The 23,019-nt window shown below is 46.7% G+C and overlaps 5 protein-coding genes across 5 annotated transcripts; 1 reads left to right on the top strand and 4 right to left on the bottom strand.

Annotated features, from left to right (window-relative positions):
* Positions 1-1,676: 1,676 nt before the first annotated feature.
* On the bottom strand, positions 1,677-2,928 carry DFL_000178 (uncharacterized protein; the record flags this gene model as incomplete). Its single annotated transcript, XM_067630454.1, has 2 exons — positions 1,677-2,046; positions 2,108-2,928. 2 exons carry the CDS (start codon positions 2,926-2,928, stop codon positions 1,677-1,679), a joined length of 1,191 nt encoding a protein of 396 aa, XP_067494703.1.
* Positions 2,929-3,941: 1,013 nt separating this feature from the next.
* On the bottom strand, positions 3,942-5,428 carry DFL_000179 (uncharacterized protein; the record flags this gene model as incomplete). The annotated part of the gene is made up of 2 exons (XM_067630465.1): positions 3,942-4,375; positions 4,435-5,428. The coding sequence occupies 2 exons, from the start codon at positions 5,426-5,428 to the stop codon at positions 3,942-3,944; spliced, it is 1,428 nt and encodes a 475-aa protein (XP_067494704.1).
* Positions 5,429-9,350: 3,922 nt separating this feature from the next.
* DFL_000180 (uncharacterized protein) lies at positions 9,351-10,504 on the top strand (the record flags this gene model as incomplete). The annotated part of the gene is made up of 2 exons (XM_067630479.1): positions 9,351-9,521; positions 9,593-10,504. 2 exons carry the CDS (start codon positions 9,351-9,353, stop codon positions 10,502-10,504), a joined length of 1,083 nt encoding a protein of 360 aa, XP_067494705.1.
* Positions 10,505-10,902: 398 nt separating this feature from the next.
* DFL_000181 (uncharacterized protein) lies at positions 10,903-12,587 on the bottom strand (the record flags this gene model as incomplete). The annotated part of the gene is made up of 4 exons (XM_067630490.1): positions 10,903-10,983; positions 11,039-11,112; positions 11,173-12,450; positions 12,554-12,587. 4 exons carry the CDS (start codon positions 12,585-12,587, stop codon positions 10,903-10,905), a joined length of 1,467 nt encoding a protein of 488 aa, XP_067494706.1.
* Positions 12,588-15,344: 2,757 nt separating this feature from the next.
* On the bottom strand, positions 15,345-17,457 carry DFL_000182 (uncharacterized protein; the record flags this gene model as incomplete). Its single annotated transcript, XM_067630502.1, has 2 exons — positions 15,345-15,735; positions 15,794-17,457. The coding sequence occupies 2 exons, from the start codon at positions 17,455-17,457 to the stop codon at positions 15,345-15,347; spliced, it is 2,055 nt and encodes a 684-aa protein (XP_067494707.1).
* Positions 17,458-23,019: the final 5,562 nt, after the last annotated feature.

Below are 23,019 nucleotides of genomic sequence, written 5' to 3' on the forward strand. Positions count from 1 at the left end.
CGACTATGATGTTGTTGGGCCCCCTTGACTTCTGATAGCTGCATAAAAAATCTCACGTCCAGTTAGAAGGAGTGCATAAACAAAGTAATGGAGTGCTTATCCATACCGAGTGTGTAGGCAACCACGTAATGCAGTGCCTCTCCAGGCTTAGTGTATGGACAACCAAGTCATGAAGTGGTTGTCCAAACCTAGCGGACGGAGATTTCTATCAAGCCGCTCCGCCAAGCCGACCGGTGCCCGTTGGCGCGTAAGACAACCTACCAAGCCAAATCATGGCTTCTGATTAACTGGCCGGAGCCATCAACCAGTCGTTATGAATGCAGCAAGAAGGAAAGGTCACCATACCTCTCTCGGGGTGGGTGGGTGGGTGTGGTGATGAGAGTGAGAATCGAGAGGCAGGGAGGACGAGAGACGAACGTTGGATGACGACGAAAGAGCGAAGGGAGGAAAGGAGGAAGAAAACTCTTGAAACGGAGGGAGGACAAGGAGATTTTATACCCCACTCACAGACCCGGAGGAAACTTTTGGAATCACGCACGTCCCATTATTTTCCCTCATTGCTCCACGCATGGTGACTCAGCGTCTTCGACGACGGGAATGGATACTTGATATCGCAATCGTATCTTGATCAAGAATTACCAGTGTACAGAATGTATACACATTCATATCCTGCCACCAGCCCGCCGCGATGAGGATTACTCCGGAAAACTATTTTACACTGCGGCAACAGATGTTATTATTGTTGAAAGGCCAAAGCAGGTATATTCGGTACGTATTATAGCACGATTCTAGACAAGTAGAGCACCTAAAAGCCCTTGTCCCTCCCTGGTGGGAGTCAGGTTTAGTTAGAAGCTCCTGTTGTATAAATTATAAAAGGCATCCGTCTTAGCTACGACCATAGTAAATTCAAATACGAAATGAAATCTAGTCGGGGATACTACGTCTCAAATTTCTATCAAGGAGAATCCGGGATTAAGCCAATGTAGGATACAATATATGGACGTCACGCGGTATACCGGTAACTCGGGCATCTCCTGGCCCCCATTAGATCTCGAATATTGCTCTTGTGTTTTATCTGTTGCATTTACAAACCAAATATCACAGCGAGATGCCCAAAAACACCAACCAAATTTGGGATTAAAAGCCCCCGAATTGTAAGCACCAGGCAGACTCGGGAAGCAACTTAAATAAGCATAGAAAGGGTAATCCGTATGTATGTGAGTACGTTCGCTATACCCAAGGAAATTAATTTGCCAAAAATAAAAGCATTGGGAATATATGATGCAAAACACTCGAAGGATATATGTAGCACTGGTATTTAAAATCCAAAAGTCCAGAAGGCCCAAAAGTACTACAAACCAATTGCCGCTTGAAAAAACAGATGTAGAATGAATCCGAAGGAATGAAGGGAAAAGTAAACGGCGATCGCAAGAGCAGAGATATTCCTGTGTCCCCAGTAAAAAGAAGCTTTTGAAAAGAAGGAAAAGGGAGAAAAAGAAATGCCATATCAATACCTAGTTCCAAATTGCAGGCCAGGCCCTATACAAATTACCATTTTTTTCTCTTCTGGACCACATAGAACTGAGTGCGAAGAATGAAACCGCCCTTCAAAAATAATACGCCAGTAGACAGCCTCTGTACACGCAGCATTTATTCCCTATTACCACATCGCAATATTAGGCGGCTCCATCTCGAATAGCCCCATCTCTCGCCAATTTGTCCGCCATTTCATTTCCTACGACTCCCTTATGCCCATTAACCCACTCAAACTTCGTCTTTGCCCCTCCTTGCGTTATCCGTTCCTCGATAAGGTTCAGGATCTCTTCGATAATATCCTGGTTTTCAACGGGTTTCCCGGCAGCGGTCTGCCAGCCATTGGATCGCCATTTTTGGAACCACTCGGTGACACACTGGATCGCATATTTACTGTCTGTAAAGATAAGGATCTCTCGGTGTTTGGGGGCGATCTCAATAGCGCGAAGGATAGCTGAGAGTTCAGCACGATTGTTCGTCGCTCGCGAGTCATTCAATGGTTCCGAAACATTTCTAGAGGATCCCCCTGTTAGCTTGCGTATGGCTACCGAGTAGTGGGGATGATAGAGCTTACCTCTTGTCCCCCGGTCCGAACCAGATACCCACGCCAGCCCTAGCGCTGGCACTCCCGTTCATGAGCGAGCTTCCGTCGGTATATATCTTAAGCACAGCGGTTTTCTTCGGCACTAGAACGTTCCGCATCAACTTAGGCGACGAGCGCTTGACGACATTCCCCGAAGTCTCGATTTCCACCTCTTCCAAGATATTATCATCCAAAATCTCAGTTTGTTCCTTACCGGCATCATCGAGCAGACCAGCCTCCCTGAGATCCGTATTAAGGTCCTCGTTGTCGTCGAGAATACTCTCAATAGCGGTACTGCTCCTCCTACTACCAGCAGCCCCAGCGCCCGACATCTTGCGACGCGTATTCCTGATATCCTCATCCTCCCTCGTGTCGCCTCCTGCGGCTGCTGCGGCTGCGGCGGCGGCATTGGCAGCGCTAACACTCTCTGCGAGGCCACTATGCTCTCCGACACCCCTGACGAAGGCTTCAGCCTCCTCTCTTGTCGAAAATTGCCTGAACTTCGGGTTCTTGACTCCAACAACGTGTTTTTGACATTCCTCCCAGCTCGTGTAGACACCGGGTGTGCCACCACTCCTGACGCCGTAAAATTTAGGAACATAGGAAGGACTGTTAGGGTCGTTGCTCGGGTCCTTTCCGGAAAGATATTGTTCTGCCTCTGCCTGAGTGGTGAATGATTTGAACTCGGCTTTCTTGAAGCCGGTGACTTGCGCGAGGCAGTCTTGATAAGTTTTGTATATTCCGGGTGTAAAGCCGGTACGGACGGCATAGAACTTAGTAGTCTCGGAGGCTGGGCGCTTTCGTTTGAGCATTTCGGCCAGGGCTACGTTGTAGCTACGGATAAGTTGGAGGAGGGGTTTCTGACGCGGGATGGTAGGCAGATGGTAATCCACTAGAAAATCTCAGTGGAGGAGAGACGGCTGTCGGAAATACGAAAAATAAACCCCGGGGGATAAAAGAGTGCGCAAAACGAATTCAGACAAAAGGATATATCGATGCAGCGACCCTGAGTACGATGTAGACCGAGGAAATGTATAGATGGTCGAAGTAATGCGGTGTCGGAGCTGCGAGAAGTCAAATTAGAGGTTGGTGCTCATCGCAAGGCTGCCAAAAACGTGCACGCCTCACCTTATTTGAATATCGGACGACGTAGGTACTTACAAAGAAAAAAGGCAGGGTAAGGTACTTTCAATTGCTATATATCGTTTGGGTCGAAGGCACCGAATGAATCGCGTCCAGGAGCAAGTGAACAATGGAAGTCGAGGCCAATGGGAAGGTTTGTGGCACGGAGGAGATGAGGAAGAGGTTAGTTGGGGGCAAGGAAGAGAGGAGAGAGGGAGAGGAGGCAGGAGGAGACTGCCGCTGCCACCAAAAACAACACATTTATTATCAGGCTATTTATATCTCTCGGATTCAATTCAATTCAATTCGTTCGCTCTATCAAGTTCATTCATCCAGGCAAGATATCTAAGTATATATATTATGTACAGTGGAACGGAGGAAGATCGAGAAAAACGCTTCATCGGGTGCAAATAAGTCAGCAAGCAAGGAGCCAAGCAAGCAAATCCGTATGTCCAATCGCCTCTATCAACAGGGCGGCGATTCAATAACATCTATACCGACTCTTTCAAATGGAAACTGCAGTGGTAGTAGTAATGGTATATATTCCAGTGCACATACGCACATTTCAATTATATTTCCGGGTCGTGTTATCATTCATATCAAATGGGTCCCTCTATCGGGTAGGACTTCAATTTAGAGGGTTTGGTAAAGCAAGGCGAGAACATAACAGGATATCAAAAAAGTCTGCTATGTAGCCGTACTTCTACTCGTCGGCTCCAATAATAATCTCCTTCTTCAAATCATCTTCCTTGCGTGGTGGGACACCGAGTCCGTTCCTGTTCCTGAAGAACAAGACACCACTTCCCTCAGCACCAACTGGCTCCTCGACGAAGTGGCACCATCTGGCCGAGTGCCACAAAGCGGCGAGGAAGCCCCAGCTGCCACCCTCAGTGTTGGAACGGTAGTGCTCGCCCATGACTCCCTTGAGGGCCTCAGTGGCCTCATCGGCGTTGTAGAATGGGATAGAAGAAACATAGTGGTGGGCGACGTGGGTTTCAATGATACCGTGGAGAAGGTGGCGACCGATGAAGCCGAATTCACGGTCGATAGTAGCAGCAGCACCACGAGTGAAGTTCCAGGCAGATTGTTCATAGTGAGGAAGTGTGGGGTCGGTGTGCTGGAGGTAGGTGATGGCAACTAAGGGAATAATTAGCTTTTTATTCGCAAAAATCACGTTACTCAGAGATATAACTTACCCAACCAGTGGTTAACCCAGAGATACGGAATACCGTACCAAACCAAGACATTGGCAGCACCCCACTTCTGGCAGGCAAGGTACAAGAGGAAACCAGTGATAGCCAAACCCAAGTCGCTCAACAAGATCAAGTTGCTGTGCTTGAACTCATAGAGTGGAGAAGCAGGGTCGAAGTGGTTGACACCACCGAACCAACCATTCTTCTTGCCCTTGCCACGACCTTCAGATTGCCTCTCATGGAAATTGTGGCCAGTAACGTTGGTGATCAAGTACAACGGCCATCCGAAAAGCTGTTGGCCGATCATATGGGCAGCAGTGTAGATGGGAGTTTCTTCCATCAATTCGCTGACCTTGGCACCAAACTTAAGGGCGTATTCGGCCCGTGTGCGTGGAACGAAGACCATATCACGCTGCATATGACCGGTTGCCTTGTGGTGCTTGTGATGGGAGATTTGCCATGAGAAGTATGGGACCAAAAGGGCAGAGTGAAGAATCCAGCCGACAGTGTTGTTGATGAGCTTGGAGTCCGAGAATGCACCATGACCACACTCGTGAGCCATGACCCACAAACCAGTTCCGAAGAGACCTTGGAGAACAGAGTAGACAGCCCAGGCAACAGCTCGACCGTAGACATTAGGGATGGCTGGGACTAGGTAGTTGTTGAAGGCAACGAATGTGACAGTCAAGTAAATCATATCTCGGAAAACATAGCTCAATGACTTCAAAGCACTACGCTTGAAGCAGTGCTTTGGAATAGCATCATAGATGTCCTTGATAGTATAGTCTGGAATCTTGAATTCCTGGCCATATGTATTGATGAGCTTAGGATGGCTGTTCGCCTTGACATCGAGGTCGCTGAGGGAGGTATTCGAGGAATGAGGAGATGGGTTGAAAGACGGAGACTCGGAAGGAGAAACCGAATTCGAGGTCGAATAGGCAGTCTTCTCCGTGGTGCTGGACCGTTTGGCAGCAGCTGTTCGAACTGTCGCCGGCATCTTTTCTGATGTTCAAGTCTCTAGATTTTGTGTTGTGCCTTCAAGCTACAACAAGCCTAGCAAAACGGCTATGCGCCCTATCAAAAAAAGAAAGAAAGAAAGGCTGTCAGACCATTGACCTGAAAAAAATATACTACAACGAAGCCAAAGTGATATCAAGTAGACTTACCAAAAAATAAATAAATCAAGGGCTGTCAACCAGAGAAGTTTGCTGATGGGGGAGAAGGATAGAGGAAAAGGAAGAAGAACGGAGGGAAAGAGCTGAGCAGGTTAAGACGCAAATGTGGGACCTGTTTGATTCTCCTCAACAAAATTCAGCCAAGCAGACGACTCCAAAACTTCCGCAGCACCTATAATTGTGTCAAAGTAGACAACTTCCTGGGATCGGGGTTGTCTCTGTCTCGTCTACCGTGGCCTGACTATCGACTGAACTTCATGAAAGATTGTTTTCTTTCTTTCTCCAGGTTTTGCGGGAGCATGGAGGGTTTTATACGCCCTCCCACCCCTAGTTATAATAGTGAGTTCTTATCAATCGTCAAAGTCTCAGTGGACCAACCTCTAACAACAGCTATCCCTATTTCATGATCAATGCATTGTTGATAGCTTTCACAAGACATCAGTCTCAGTAGTCCCGACCCTCGACGGCAAAATTTAACATGCATGGCGTTGAATTTTCTTAAAACCAAGTCCTGTCACAAGCTTGGGGAGCAGGGAGACCTAGACATTTCAAGCGAACGGCAAAGAGCATGGCTATAGGAGGGACTCTTCATGTCTCTCTTCTTCCTATTTCTCCTATATTATCTGTCTATGAATTACATGAATAAGATGGCCATATTTATGGCAAGCTTACTGTACCAACCGAATGCGAATGCGAAAATAGAAGAAGAAAAATGCCTGCATGGGGTTCGAAAACAGCACATTCTCACGCACATTCTCACACACACTACGCTCGCAGTATTATCGAATGTTGAAAAGTCTCAAATGCGAAAGTCAAAACTGTTTGCAACCGACCGACCTTTCTATTGGCCCGCAATCCCAACCGAACTTCAAAAGTAAAGGTTATGCTACAGCATACATATATTTTTTGCATAAGCTGCATGCCATCGAATATGACGAGGGGCAGTATACCAGCTGAAGTTGTTACTCCAGTTCAACAGGTTTCAATGCCATGTCGCTAGAATGCCTTACCTCAGCTGCTCAGCCGTCTCTCCGACTTCTCCGCATTTTCGCGATCAGATGGAGAAGTTACGTTTAAGTTCCCAGAAGAAAAAAATATTGACGCTGCTAATTATCGATATGTCCCGTCTGTTATCGATATCAGATGGGAAACTTTTACCAAAACACCTTCGCTGTCTATATCGGCTCCTTATAAACTAGCATGTGAAAAGGGATTACCCCTAGCTCCACCGACCAATACTATACCTTGCCGTCATGCAGGGTCGCCTGGATCTTTCCTCGATCAGTTAGCGTCGGCGGCCAAATGCACTTTTCTTTCTACTTGCGTTGAGCCTTCATACTTTTCGTTTTTTTTGTTGGGGATAAACGTGATATTTTCCGGGAGGCTGTCCAATTGAGGTAGCCGTCCCGGACAAACGAAGACTACGTTAGTTGTCGCACGAATTATTTCAGTGCATACAACAGTCTATTGCGTGCAGCCATGCGTCGCGCGTTAGTCGTGACGGAGCTCTCTAAATTCATACGGTAGTATCCAGATACTTCAATGGTCCTGAGGTTGTGCGTAGCTGTACCTCTGCAATAAATTTCGAAGTTTCATATCGTGATAAACGACTCGCCCCTTCCACTCTATCAAAGCATAGGAATGTAAATCGGTCGCGCTGATTCGCGAGTCAGGGCACTCAGCATTCCTTGGATGCGGGACGGCACCCCTCAGTTAGCTCAGCTCCGAACGTAAAACTCGAGGGTCGGGGTGCCCCACTTGCTCTTTAGATCACTAGCAGTTAGCATATTGGTGTCTATCTAGAGATTCCAGTTTATCGGAACTGTTTTTATGTATATTGCAACCAAGAGCGTGGTCCATTATTTTTCTCCATTCGTAGCCTCGAGTCCAGGCTCTATCCATTTAAGATTCATATAGTTATGCCTAAGCGTCTAAAATGCATGCAGGATCTAGCACGGGATAGTGATATACCAGTATATGAAGCGAATAGTCTACGTCGAGTTATTCATTATTAGAATTCAAAAAGAAACAACTGTGTACCTGGGCATCTATCGTCTATAGAAACGCAGTATCCCTCCTCGACAATCAACAAGCCACCTCCTCCCCTACATTCCACCAGGCTCCCTTCCCCTCTGGCCTTATCGGTCCACCTGGCCCACTCCGCCACCACGGCTGCGCCGTTGCCCAACCCCTCAGTTTGTCGAGGCGGCATTGTGTGCTACAATGGGAACTATATCTTCCCTTCTGACAGTGGATCGACGATTGACGAACTCCTCCATGGATCTATCACCGGAATTTCAAGCCGAGGCTCTTTCACAAAACAGCCGTCATACCTATTATAACTTGACCAGTCAAAATTGCGCATCGACAGGCCTCGCCGGAAATTTCAGCTATGCGAGAAGAACCTTTTTTAAAAAATTCCGGTCACATTTCAACGGGCTCATGCGACAAATATTTAGTTTTTAGCAATAAATGATGTAGTATCATGAATGAAGCCGGTCCTGGAAACCGAGTTTTCCAGTAGATGCAGCCACCAGGATGCATTCTATTCTTCTCTCGTGGTTTTCAGGTGGGATGTATTTATACTGGGGCTCTGCCGATACCTGATGATAGCTTGAACTGTTGATACGGTAGCATCTTGTTGCATTTTGGAAACTCATCTTCCAGGAGCCTGATGGCTGCGTGATTGTTTTCTGAAGTCATTGTAATAAATAATTTGCTTATTGGGAATCAAGAATTTGGAGAAGTGAATTATAAATTGGATCGATCGATCGATGGATACCAGCCTGTATGAAATAGGTAGTCCTTAAATAGACACGATGGGGGAAAGAATGTGAAGGGCATTCATGTTGTGCTGTGGACACGTGACCGCGGTGATGGCTGCCTTCAGGGCTGCAACACATCTGTGTTGTGCAACTCCAATCAACCCAGCTTTGTTCAACCTTCAATAATAGTACTTCGATATCGATCACACGCCTTTATAAGACTAAAACAAGACATTTCGGAGCTGCGGAGATTAGGTAGGTATAGAAGAAACGTATGTGAGTTTGCCCCAACAGCAGATTTACCCGTTGAACTGGACGATGTTTGCTCTCCACTTTTCTGCAATTTCAAAAAGGTGCGCGACACTCAAAGTCTTGTCCCTCGGCATCTTCTCACTGACTAAGCCAGCCTTCTCTCGAAATCCCACGCTAAACAGAGCAGTATTTAGTGTCGGTCTGCACGAAAGCGGGCTCACCTTCATCCGATCTATCCATTGCTGACCGGTTTCCTTGTTTCCCAGAAAAGTGGCATGTGCTTTTAATTAAAATTTAGAAGCCGTATGTTGCAAACGATACGGAGCACATACGGCATCGAGACAATTGTGAAGACCACGTCAACGGAGCTTTTACACGGCAGACCCGTTGGCGGATCCAGCCGGAGATACTTCTTCAGGATTTTATAAACACCTCTCCTTCCTTTTCTTCTTCGACATCTTGTTCTTTGTTCGTGTACCCGTCTACCATTCTCGATTCGTTGGAGCCTCACTCGATCCGGATAAACTACCCCTTTTCTACTAGTAAACAAGCCCCTACAGCTAGTTAATCAGCCGCGACAAGACTGTAATCAGCCTCCGTTGTGTTGGCCGTGACGTTGAACCGACTTCAACTTCCACTCCCTTCCGGGCGTCTACTTCATTGTATATTTATATTCCATTCTATCAGGTAGTACATCCGGGTCGTCGGCCCTCGAGAGAATCCCACGATGCCGCTCATAAGCACAATCACCACCCCACTCGTGAACAACCTCCGTTCGCTGCTGCTTGCCGGTGCAGCATACGCCAACCCGCGAAGCTTGACCTTCGGTAAGTTCGGACGTCTTCTAGCTATTCTTATCGTCCTTGCAAATCTTAAGGTCATTCCGTTCTTCTGGCACGTAAGTATTCTGTTCCTTCTACAGATTCACTGTAGCCAGTAAAAATTAATGTTGGCCGCTGTGCTATGCAGTCACGCTTTTGGTATGCCCTCTACATCCACCTTCTCTCACGTCGCCGTATCCTGCCAAACCCCACACAGCTCTTCGCACCCGTTAAAATCGTCGCCCGGGCACCGCTATACGAATGCGACTTTAACTACCATAAGTCGAACTCCACCTACTTCACCGACCTTGACATCGCGCGTACGCACCTTGTCGCGCATCTTATCAAGAAATCTCTCCGATTGCGACGGCAGAGGGGTGACAAGCCGCTCTATGTGGCATTAGGCGGTGTTATGTCACTGTTTAGACGGGAGATCAAGCCTTATGAAAAATATGAGGTTTGGAGTCGAGTACTCGGATGGGATAACAAATGGTTCTTTGTTGTCAGCCACTTCGTAAGTGCGAAGGGAGACCCTAAGCACGGTGGTAAGAGAAAAATATACGCCAGCTCCCTGAGCAAGTACGTGTTCAAAGTGGAGAGGAAGACGATACCGCCGAACGAAGTTCTCGAAGAATCTGGATTGCTACCAAAGAAGCCGGAAGCTCCGGCTGTGGCTGAAGATGCGAAGATGGCAAAGCCGGCAGGGTTGATGGAGAGTGCAGACTTGATTGTTAAGACGGAGGTGCTGCATCCACATTTGCAGCATTTAGACGCCGAGTCAAATGCTGGAAGTGATGCAGGCACGAGTACCCCAGCGATTCTTAAACAATCTTCTTCGGGTGACGATCTTGCTATCGAAGAAGAACAATTGGAGTTAGTTGACAAGATCACGAAATGGGACTGGGAGACCATTGAACGTTTGAGAAAACAGGGACTCAAAACGGCGCATCACATGCTTGGACTTGATGCTTTGGAAGGAGAGTTCGAAAAGGGTAACGAGCGAGTCGGGAACAAGGTGTCTGGCTACCCAGCCTCTATCCTCGGGCTCTCCTGGGCGTAAATATGAAACAAATTGGGGGCGTTTACTGCTTATAGAATCTTACATTTCCTCTAAGATGGAAAACTCGGGTTTAGAAAAGATGGAATAGATATCTTTTCATATTTGTGCTTCGGTTTTGCTGCATCGGATGCGGAATATCTTTTGCATTCTTTTCGTTTCCAAGATAGCAGGCATATCGTCTTTTTTGGAGGACCTACCGGCTCGTTTGCTTTGTGGCTGTCACCTATAGTATTGTCGTAATAGTGATTGCAGTTGTATCATTCATGTTTATAATATATAATTAACATAGTACGGGGAAGTTTAAAACGCTTTCGATGCAATAATACAAATCCTTGATTCTATCTAAAACAGCTACCAAATCTTATCCTACAATTCCTACGCTAAAATCGAGTGATACTCTAAAGCTTTGACCTCAACTTACACTCTAAGATGTCGTCTTCCGGACGCCAAAGAAGTGGGTCGAGAGCTCGGGTGTTAACCTGTTTACAAAATTGTTAGCGGAGCTCAACCGGAATGGGAAGGAGGAAGCCATACATATTGCATCCCAAGATCATCGATACATCCTGCGCCTAATAGTCTGATACATGTTGCCATCTCCTCGTGAATTACTGCATCGAAGCTAAGTTAAACCTACCCGGGAAGGGAAAGATGTCCATCGGAAAACTTACTATCAATGACTCGCTCCACGCCCTCGATTCCGCCAGCGCTAAGGCCGAAGAGAGCTCCGCGCCCAATACCAACCGCCTTTGCACCAAGGCAGAGCGCCTTAACGACATCGGTTCCTCTCTTGATCCCGCCGTCCACCCACACCTCGATTTTCCGGAATACTTCTGGGCAATACCGCCTCATCTCTAAGAGTGTATACACTGAGGGTGGTGCGGTATCTAGTCCTCTTCCGCCATGGTTGGACAGGACGATGCCCGCCACATTTGGCTCTTCGCTCGCCAACTTGGCGTCCTCCCATGTTTGCAAGCCCTTAAGGATTATAGGTAGCTTGGTTGCATTTCTTAGCCAAGGTAAGGTGGTTTTCCACGTGAGATCCGCGGCGGTCCCCGCAAATAGTGCTTTTCCCAGTCCACCACCTCCAGCTGCAGCTGTACCGGTGCCAACTCCGGACGTCAATGTTAGGTTCCCGGAGTTCTTCGCTCGTTCGTCGTGCTCTCGTTTCCCTGGGACCGGTGCGTCGAGGGTTAGGACCACGAACTTGTACTTTCCCGTCGCCTCGATTCTACGAAGTATGTCGATTGATTTTTCTCGTTTATCTTGGATGTATAACTGAAACCCCCAGGATTGCTCTTGTGTAACCGGCGAGTCGATGATATCTTCCACCGACATGGATGCATTGTTCGAGACGACTTGTATGATACCCTTCTTGCCACATGCGATGGCGATACCCCGTTCACCATCCGGGTGGCCTAGTCTTGCCATTGCCGCCGGGGCAACATACAATGGTGACGCGGCTTTAATGCCCATTAATGTAGTGGAAAGGTCGCATTTTGTGACATCGATGAACACACGTGGTCGAAACAGAATCCGGGAAAATGCGGTGTTGTTCAGTTCCTTAGATAGCAAATCGTCCGCACCGGAGTAGTAGTACGCCCATGCTTTCTCTGACAGCTTCTTCTTCGCTTCAGCTTCAAAATCATTAAGATTTAGGAGATTAACAATTGGAACGTTTTCAACCACGAGGTTTGGATTATTGGCTACCGGGGGCTCGGCTTTGACAACCGTAGATTCGTCTATAGGGCCTAGATTTGCGGAAAGAGGTAAAGATGATTCGAGAGTTCCTCGCGGGTGCACCGGATCATAGTCTTCTGTGGCATCTTTACCGGCTAGTTGAAGAATTATTTTAGCGCCACCTGGATGTGACGAGAGGAAGTCGGTTACATCGTAGACGTTTCCATAGAGGATGACCCAGCAGCTTTCTGGTGTATTATGCTTTGCAACTGTAGTGTGATAAAGAAACAAAAAAGTATTAGATCGTGGCTCCTATCATTTGACCTTTTGCTTTTACAATTTTTTGTCTCGGGGGAAAGGGCGTTTTTCAACCTTCCTTAGCATCCCATTTTCTGAGCTCCGACATCGTGATATTCTATCTTCTTGAATCGCTAGCGTGTTGGTTGTGTTGTATCTTGTGGCTTGCCCTAGTCTCGATCTAGTCTCTTCGGCCTTCCGACTTCGCTGCTATTCCTTGCGCTCTTAAGATCCTTGGCTAACCTTGTGAAATGTGAAAAAATGTCGACGAGGTGCAGAATACAACCTGCACGTTTCGAATTCCAACCGCGGTGCTCTTTAAATTTATGTAAAGAACAGCCGGAATTTACGGAGCTGATATCGTCCAAATTAGCTAAAGCAGCCTGTAGTATTTGTACCCGGTGCGACGTGGTCCTCTGTCCTTCGCTTTTCTGTTACAGCCCTCGTGCACTACTTCCACTTTTGACAGATGTTAGGTAACGTTTCCGGGGGGTTTATTTTTTTATTTTTTATATGCCAATTGGGACTTGTATGAACTAGAACAGAATCCGGGGAAGAAAGAGCGTGCAATACCACTACTCTTTATCATTTCGGCATGCCGTCAAAGATTCTCCGTACGGATCCCGTGCTTGGGACTTTCGGCTTTCGGACTCTCACTGATCAGAAGAGGTATTCGACTCGAATTCGAGCCGGGTATTCAGAGTCTACATACTATCCATCGGCAAGCTGGCTCGCTTCCGGTCCATTAAGCCGGCTAGCCCTCTTGCAGACCCCCTGGAGATCTCGCCCTATTTATCCCTCCAATCAAGGTGGGTCTATTTGCTAATTGGATGTATCTGTAGACCAAGACCTACATGTAAGAAACAACGTGAAATCGAGATCCCGAGTTTTCTTCGTTATCGTCCATTGTATAACCACCAATTCCCTTTTTCATTTTTTCTTCTTTTTTTTTCGTTTTGTTTCTCATAAGCAAGTCATTATTTTTTGTTTTTAGTATGAAATCGTATTCGGGTATGTAGTATAGTATGTAAGAGATATTGATGCTTGACAGAAAACTTGGACGGTTTGAAGCTGCATTAGTGTCGAGATTGTGGTTCGGTATTCCACAAGGCCGTTGCCACGACGGTGGTTTCTCCACTTCTTCCCCAGGCCGCGCGGTGCCTGTGACATTTTTTGAAACCCCGATCGCACGAAACAACTAAAAAGGCACCTTCTTTGCATTCCATCGACCTCGACGAGGAATGCATTATATCGAAAAGGAAGGCTTGGGGTCGAGGACAGGGATCTTGTGGGAAAGTGTTAGGGTCTCCTCGTTTTTCGTGCGAATCGGATGAACAAGCGGTTCACGGCTCGGGATTACGGTTTTCCTTTTGATTTTTTCCCTCGTCAAGCCTGGTCTGGATTCGTTTATTATCTTGCAGAAGTCTGCAACTTCACGAGATAGATTTGTGGTTTTCGTTTGCTTGTTCCCCTCGAAGGGTAAAAAGGGCTCGGATGCATGAAATATCTTCTTATCTCGTTCGACAAGGCCAAGGGCCTCGGCGGTTTACCTCCAATTGGTATACCTATGCATTGATATAGTTTTAACAAGGTGGTGCATCGATATAGAAACTGCCGAGGACGTTAGCTATAGTCTCGTTGAATTTAATTAACAATAATGGAGTTTAAAGCCTCATGCTGTGTCGATACACAACTTACATATACTACTGCAATGCAGACAAGCATCATCGCCAAAGCAAGACCTAGTTGGAAGTTAAGGCGGCTGGGGTGAGGGGTCCGACAAGAACCCCACAAAATGGTTCCCTCCCAAAGTTGCATTCTACCGCCAGTTTTCTTGAACACACTTATCCCAAACAGAACGGATGTAGAGTTCGAGACCTGGATCTGAATTGTTCGTATTCGCCTGAGCTTAAGCTTATCCCTGATCTGGCGAGGGGAGAGGGGAAGGAATGATGATAGACAGCCACGCTTGCATTAGAGAGAGCACGGATCTGTTCGCCCCGTCGTCGACATGTCAACGCGAGTCCACTCTTTTTTCGCTTTGTGGCCGCACAGACCTTTGGAGACCCTTGTCGGTCGGAATTATTATTTGACCACCTTCTTGGATTGGATATATTGGATATCAAGTTTTGAGTCTCGAATTCTCGGGATGAGGTGTTTTTGAGGCAGGATTTCTGGAAGTACGTATTGCGCAATGGTAGTGAAAGGGTGCTTTGAAGATGATATGATATTGCAAAAGCACGCAAGAATAGCTGCATCGTAGTCTCAAGCCCTCGAGTATTACACTTCCACAGGTCTTCGAGAGAAAAAAGGATGGATCTAAGAATTATTTTTTGATTGGCATTAGATGAATTGGAAGTGCATATGTCTTCCAGCACTATATCGCGCTCGCGCAATGCGATTTATATGTACAGCAATGGTATCTACCATCAGAGATTCGAGCTCAAGGAAAGATTCCTGTTCCAATTCCTCTTTTCCTCAAATACAGTAGACCGCTAAACCTGAAAAATGATAAATAAAATTTTATAATAAAAAAAAAGGATGCCCGCTCGTGTCACATTTGAAGCCCATAAAACTCCCTTCGTGACCCCCGTTATTCCTCCTCATTTGTATTCATATCCATTCAAATAAATAAAAAAAATCGATGACAAAAAAAAGGAATGATCGATGTAAAGCCCCAGATTAAACAATATAACTTAATGATAAATGTCAATTGAACTCCAGTTCGTTATGCACCAGTTGCAAAAAATGCGCGAGAGCTCCGAGCAAGAAAAATATAAGAGAAAGGGGAATGAAAGAGATAACAAGCAATGGGTAATGGGAGAAAAAGAAAAAGAAATGATGTGATGGGCCGGGTGTCGAAAAATTAGACTTTGCATCGCCACTTCCATCCACTTGCGTTGATTCTAGCAGCGATGATGAGGGCAGCACTGGACAGCATAATGCACCCACTCCAGATCCTTGCCCCGTCGAGACTTCCGCCTTGAGCATGGATTAAGGCACCAGAGATGGGTGTCCCTGTCAAACTTCCAACGGAGGCGATACTAAACATCATCCCCATCCGCACTCCGAAATAGGTAACATCTGGTGTGATAGATGCGACCGAAGCCGGCGGGAGAGATATGAATACCCCCGAAAAAAATCCGTAAAGAATGACGAAGAGGATAAGCTCATTGAATGAGGTCATGGGTAACCAGCAGAGGATGAGAATGCCAGATATTATCATGGCAGGGATTTGCATGTTGATGGAGCCAATTCTACAGTACGAGTTAGCAACTATTCAGATGTATATATTGAACGTGACGGGAATCTTACCTATCAGCAATGAAATTGGGGAGCACCCTTCCGAAGGTGCTCGCCCCGTTGAGGATGCTGACGAGATAGAAAGTCTCCAGGCCATGCTTGTCCAACCCCATCTTCTTGGCCCAGACCTCAACATAAAAGAACGGCATGTAGAGGCCGGAATAAGCCGCAAGCATTCCGAAAACAAATAGCATATATGTTGGGTCCTTGAACGACTTAAAGTCGATCATAGGGCCCCTGGTTCTTGGTGGGATGTCTTTTCGTGGTTGGAGGATGAGGTTGCTGAGGATGAGGAGAGAGAGGACGATGAATGAGTTTGCAATCATGGCGTATCTGAATCCGAGGGCGGGTATCAGTTTTCGAGTAAGAATGGGGAAGATAATGCCACCGACAGAGCTTCCAGATGCGACAAATCCGTTTGCCAAAGCCCTCTTCTTGTAAAAGTATGTTGAAACGATAGCGACCGAAGGAGTGAACAGAAAACCCATACCGGTGCCAGTGATGATACCCTGGCAGAGGAGGATTTTCCAATAAACCTCACCACAGAATCCGGTAGTGAACAATCCTAGCCACATGAGAATGCTTCCAGTCGACATGATGGCTCTGAAATGTCCCGCGTCATAAAGACGACCGGTGAAGAAGCCTACGAATAGCAAAAGGAAAGCCTGGATCGATCCTATTAGGGACGTTCCGGCAGAATTTGCCAACGGTTTCTCCAGACCTGTGCTGTAGTATGTTTCGAAAACACCATAGGACACGACAATGCCCCACCCGGTGCATAGGAGGAGGAAGGCAGCGAATACCTGAACCCAAGCATGGAATCCACCATCGGGATAATGAAATTCGCCCTTCTCTCGTTGTGCCTCAGTGTCCAATAAACTTCCATCCGATTTATGAGGAGGTTGGGAGCCGTCCCTAGTCATGATAGAACCTTTTGAGGTCAAGTTGAAAAGGCTCTTTGACGATGGACTTATTGTTTTTAGGGCAGCCAAATCTATATGCTGCCTTCTCGAGTAGTAGTCAATATGTGTAGAGTCTGTTCCACCGGCAAACGTCATAGCACGGGATACTCTTTTCAGAGACGAGCTGACAACCGAGTTCCGGCAGACTGGGGTGGAAAGTTGGCCTGCTGAAGAGACACTTCGGATTCGACGTCCCCGATGGGGCCTCAAGGGCGCCTCTGAGTCCGCTCCCAAGGTCGAAGCAACCGAATCTTGTCTCCCTCTTGGAGACTCTTCCGGTGTGTTATCTTGGTATAGATCCTCCTGTTGGTTATCGGAAATTTGGCTGATAGCGCTTAATCTATGACTGCCGTTGAGTTCCTTCTGGTATTCTCTCATCCTTTGGATTTCTTGTTCTCTCTGCGTGTGCTCATCGTCCTCTCGTTGGCGAGCTCTGCGTTCTCTCTCCAAAACTTCAGGCAGGTATTGACTACGCTGCTCCCTCGTATGAAGGGGACTTCCAACGTGGGAATCATAGCTCGCAAGCTCTAAAGAAGGAGCCGAGGAAACAAATGAACACGCAGAATGTGGTCTCTTCTCAAAATCTGTGTGTACCGATAGACTCGATGTTCCCTGGATTGGGAGTGTGAAAGGACTGCTGGTTCTTCTCTCCGGCGTCGAAGATCGAATATTATCGGACGAAGAAGCCTTCGCAAGGTGTCGGCCCGCTCTCATTCTCGAAAGAATGGCGGATATGGCGGTCCAATGGGTGGCGGTATGGCGACGAGGAAGGATAGTAGGATATATATACGGTAGATAGGTATCGGTTTTCTCTTTCCACTGGATCAATTCAATTGATACGATACTATTGATGAAGCTCACAAACTCTCTTCCTGTAGATTTCCAGCCTCGTCTTCTACTACAACTACTACTATCGCAAGGGAACAAAGTAGATGTCCTCACGACCAGGCATGAGAGAAGTGGTGGTGGTGGTGGTGGTGGTGGTGTTATAGAATCGTGTTGGCGTGTTGTTGGAGGTGGCCAATTGGCTTGAATAAGAAAGACTGACAGGACAGATGGGAATGAAGACTTCAAGTAAGCCTCGAGATTCGATTCGAATTGGATAATAATAAAAAAACTTGATGTCGGCGACTCTGCCACGGCTCCCAGAAATGAACAAAAGAAACGCCTGGAAGAAAAGAGGTACGTTCTCGGATGGGGATCTTGTTATATGTTCAAAGACACAGGAAAGAAAAAGAAACGAAGAGAGGAAAGACTGAGAGCCCTATATCAAGCAAGGACCGGGCAATAATACACCAAGGTGCGAAATCTTCCTAACTACGTCCAAGACTTTCGTCGTCGTTCCCTCTCTAAGCGACTCGATAGGGCAGACCCGGAGCTGCAGCAAAGGGGAAAGGGAGGGAGGCGAAAGAGACAATGGCTCCGCTCTTGTGCAGCAAAAATATGCACAAGCAGAGTTCACCCAACGGCGTACCAGAAGAAATAGACTGGAATCGTATCGTTCAATTTTACAGGGGAACTCCCGATTGATAATATACACAGGACAGCACCCCCAAAAATACGCTACTTTATCTTGCTTCTCGCCTTTTCCATCCGTTTTTACACCGTGCGTGGTGCCGGCGAACCCGACGAGGAAAGACGAACGAACTCCCAATAGTCAGTCTTTGACCAGTGCCCGCAACCAAGAAACTGGGGCAGAGGCTAGCCCGAACACCATCTTAAAATGCATGGGGGAAGCGGACAGCGCGGTGCACTCCGACGTCGAGAAAGGGAGCTAAAGCCAGCCACACTAGCATTTTCTTATTTTGCCTGATGAAGATTTGAAAGCCTGGGCTAGCTCTATCACTTGACAAGAAAGATGTCGACGCTACTAGCTAGCTCGATAGACTAGGCCCAGAACTTCTCGGTTTGGAAACATCAATAGTATCGCGTCCTTTTTCCTAGTGGCCTTGCGCTATCGATTCTCGGGACAAGGTTTCAATTACGTTCCCTTTGGCTAATACTTAGTCGTTGTTCATCGGCTCCTGCTCGGATGAGAGGCATAGATGTATCGATGTTTTTTTCTTTCTAACTCGTCGTACCGTCGGTGGCAGATATCAGGAAGTCGAATGATCTCATTATCAGGTGTCCTCGCGGCCCTAATTGTTGTCTACGGTTCGCTCTGAGTAGTTTCTTTCCCTTTCAAAAAAAAAAATAAAATAAAATAATTCTGCATATTGCCCGAACGATTCGTTGGATTATAAGGTACTTGAGTGTTTCGGTAAGTATATATTAAGACAGCTGTGGCTCAATAACGCCAAAGTTTCCGGCGCATGATTTTGCTATCGTTTAAAACCTAGAGAGGAGCTCGAGTTAAAGGGCTCTCAGGGTGGTTTTTTTTTTTTTTTTCGCTGTCTGTCTTGAGATATTTTGTTACTTCGAATAACAGCCCTGGAAATGTTTCATATTCGCCATTCGACAGGTTGCCATTTATTTAGATTTCCTACATACTACAAAACATGCATCGCTTGCCCTCAGCTTCTTTTTCGTGCTTAGCATGGACGATGCAGTGGCGGATATTCATAGAAACGCTGTTCCCTTTACCGAACCCTTTTTGATACAAACGCCTTTTTCAGAAATACGTTTTAAACCTGCATTTAACCTACTATAATTCCGGTTTTCGAACCCGCCCCTCGAACTGGTAAGAAGTACTTAAATAGCTCTCCGATGCAGGATATCAATAGCACATCAAGTTTGAAGCATCATCCTGCAGATATCCTCGTCCACATCGATAATCCTCGAGCATTGTTTTTATGAGAGACAGCACAGCTTCAGAGTGGAAAAATAACGCTCGTAATGGCCCGGGCCCAGTCCGTTCTCACTAGTGCCTTGCCTGCAGGTATTAACGTATTTCCGGTCCCCAATGCTCTGCCGCGCATACCTTTTTTTGAGTATCACCTCGACACGATGACTTTCCGATACATGATGCATCTACTAGCTATTATTTCACACTGTGAAAACCGATATAGCTAGTCGTAACGTGTTCTTGACATATCCGACCTTTTGCATGCGAGCCAGTAGCAGGCTAAAGTCTGATCGACGTATAAAGCATCCTTATAGATGCAAGAAAAACCCGCAAGGGTGGAGCACAGCAGCTACTAGCAACTTTTCATTCAAAAGGTCTTCCAATTCCATACCCAGCTGAATTCGAGGAGGCTAGAAATGGCACTTGAAGAGTTCAGAAGCAGAGGCCGGGATCAGGCAAAAGGCAAAAAAAAAAAAAAAAAAAAAAAAAAAGAGGGGGGAACCCCTGGAGTACCTCGAATCTCTTCATATTAGTGGAGTTCCAGGTGTATCTGAACTGTACCTGCACTCAGTCTTGGGTTTGACGTTTTTAAAGTTATTGAGCTCCGCGCGCGCCATGGATGTTTCTTTTTCAGGCAACTTCCCCACACACTCACCGGAGCCCACACCAAAACCCAACCACGCAATTGATGTTTGTAGACACTTGCATCTGTGCATGATATCTGTTGAGACTTCCGGGTACGCGATTCGCTAGAGAATTGGATGTTTCTGCCCCTTCGCAGACCGAAACCCAGACCGGACGGGTTTCCCTAGGTGCCGTGCTGTATATGCACGAAGCCTTTGAACGGACATGTGGAGTTATTCCGTCGACATCTGTATCATCGGGGCGAAGCAGCTCTCTCTCGTTTGACGCTAAAGGAGTTTTCGGTCCTAGCTTCATCGTAGAATTAGTCGCCCGGATTTGGAAACTAAGCAGTTGGCATCGATCGAACTTGCGGTACAGAGAGTATGGACCGCTGATTGATTGGGCACATGAAATGGGGAATTCAAAAACAAAAAATGTGAAAATGCTGGGGGAAATAAAATTAGATATCAGGAACTCCTTCCCCATCATCGTGCGAAACGCCCGGCGCTCGTGCATGTGCCGTGGTGATTCCACGGGATCCGCAGGTGATTTCACACCCCTTCGCTTGACAAAGTCCCCAAGCCGACATTGTCGACACACGCTGACGAAAGGAATGAGGCGGCTGTGGCGACAAATCAGGTGAATATAACGATATTGCATCTCGTAAAACGTTAAATCTCGGATTCGACCCGACAAGGCATGCCCCTACCCTTTTCTGACACGTTCGCTACCAGCAAGCTCGGAGAGAGCTTGACCCTCACCACGTCGCGGATTGATTGCTTGCAATTAAGGCTTGGAACCGCGTGGGAATTGCTTCTGCCATTCGACAAGTCTGGATCTCTTGTCCGAGATTTAAATTGCTGGATCTCAGAGGCTTGGCCTCCACTCTTCACGAGGACCGACATGAGAAGAGGACAATGCATCTTTCTTGTGAACGCCCAAATTTCGGCACGAAGATTCGGCAACATTGCCATATACATGCATACATAAAATTAGGCATTACTCGAATAGATTATCGCGGAGGTGGTGGAACAGACATTCTTTCGATGCATCTTTAGCGATAACTCTTCATTACTGGCTGCAGCTTTTCCTCATCGCAATTCCTTGAACTTGAATGCATAATGCTGATTTCTTTGTCTAACCTTGAGCAGCGGCAGCGGCAGCCGTCCCATCATGCAAACCAAGTTTCACCTTTCATGTCAGCCAGCTTTGCACAACCTATGGCGACAGCGGCATCGAGTGATTCTGCGTTTGGTAAATCTTCCATCTGATCTGACTTTTTAGACGTCGAGGTTGTTTCGTGCATGCGAAGCCTTTTTGAAAAAAAATGATACGAAGGTGTTCATATCGTTCGTCGTATATGGGATGGGGTATTTTAAACTGGGATGGCTCGTCCCGTCCCTCTTTTGATTACTTGACATACAAACCTCTGCACGTTTGAAGTGAACTCCAGCTGAATTAATGAAAAGAACCCACTTTTGACATCCACAAATACATAAGTATCTATTAGTATTATACATGTGTGTACCTTGAAGTCTATGATTCTTCTAGGGAAGTTTGCTAGTTGTCTTTTTTCGTCGCATTAGCTTCGCTCTCCTTGCATTTGGTAGACTGGGGAATTGGCGAACGAACACTCGGCCGGCCGCGCCTATGAGCAACGGTTCACATGGCCCTGTCCATCCTTCCGCATCGGAACCAGGCTCTTCTGGTATACATATACCGATAATATTATGCAGGATGAGGAAACCTGATTACTTAAATTTACCGTCCAACTATCTTAGCCTCGATCCAAGATGGACAAGACTAACTGGGGATCTGCCTTGAAACGGAACTTTTCTGCGATTCCCCTATCGATATCGCCTAGATATAGTGTCTTTTTTTATTCTTTTTTCGAGGGGGCTAGGTTTACTATACCATGGCTTTGCGTGAATTGGACGCACAATTTATGCATTAAGCAGCTCCTAAAGAATGCTATTTTGCTACCCAGGCATGATCTTCCTAATTCCTGCTAGCGGAGCTGCATGCTTTGTGTCGACGTTACCCAATAGTTACGCAATTATGAGGTTCTCCTGTTGAACGATAATGGGTTTTATAAGCAAAGGGGGGAAAAGGCCTCAATTGATGCAGCAACAGCAGCAACAACAGCAGCAGCAGCAGATGCAAGTTGGTTTGCATATCTGTCTAATAGGTGTACTTACATACATGTTCGCGATAATTCCTTGACATGTAGCGTTTTTATGTAGTTTACCCCTCCTTAGGGTTAGCTCCTCCCTACTCCTAGCTTAGCGTGCGCCTATCCTTCTGATTCCATACATTTTGCGGGGAAACCTGCAGGACCCGCTGTACGTGATAGATCAAACGGTTGAGGATTTGCAGAGTTGTGATGGATGGATGATGGCATCTAGGTGCTTGTTGACCTGACACAAGGTTTAGGCCGGCCCTGTATGCCAACCTCCACGAAATCACGACGTTCAAGGCTAGCTTTGGGAAGATCTTTGGAATATACGGACATTGTCGGCTCTTGCTTCGCCCCTCGGCATAATTGGGGGCCGGAGCAATTTCGTTCGGAGGAACAATCAGGGTGAGATATGGCGCTTAGATGCCTAGTTCAGGTACTGCAACCTTAAACTCATATTCGATATCTCAGGGAGCTGTTGTCTCGTGCACAGGTGTCTTTGGTTGCCTTACCTAGGCCATGAACAATTGGCGAGCGCCCATTTCTTTCTTTCTTTCAACTTCCATGTTTTCGATTCGATTTCATGATCACGATCAGGGAATCAAATTTGCCTCCCCGAATGCGAACAGGCAATGAAAGATTGAATGGGTCCCGCCTAGCTAAACAATGATCGGCGGTTATGAAAGAAAGA

The sequence above is a fragment of the Arthrobotrys flagrans genome (genome assembly GCF_004000055.1).
Source record: "Arthrobotrys flagrans strain CBS H-5679 chromosome Unknown unitig_15, whole genome shotgun sequence".
Classification (NCBI taxonomy): Eukaryota; Fungi; Ascomycota; class Orbiliomycetes; order Orbiliales; family Orbiliaceae; genus Arthrobotrys; species Arthrobotrys flagrans.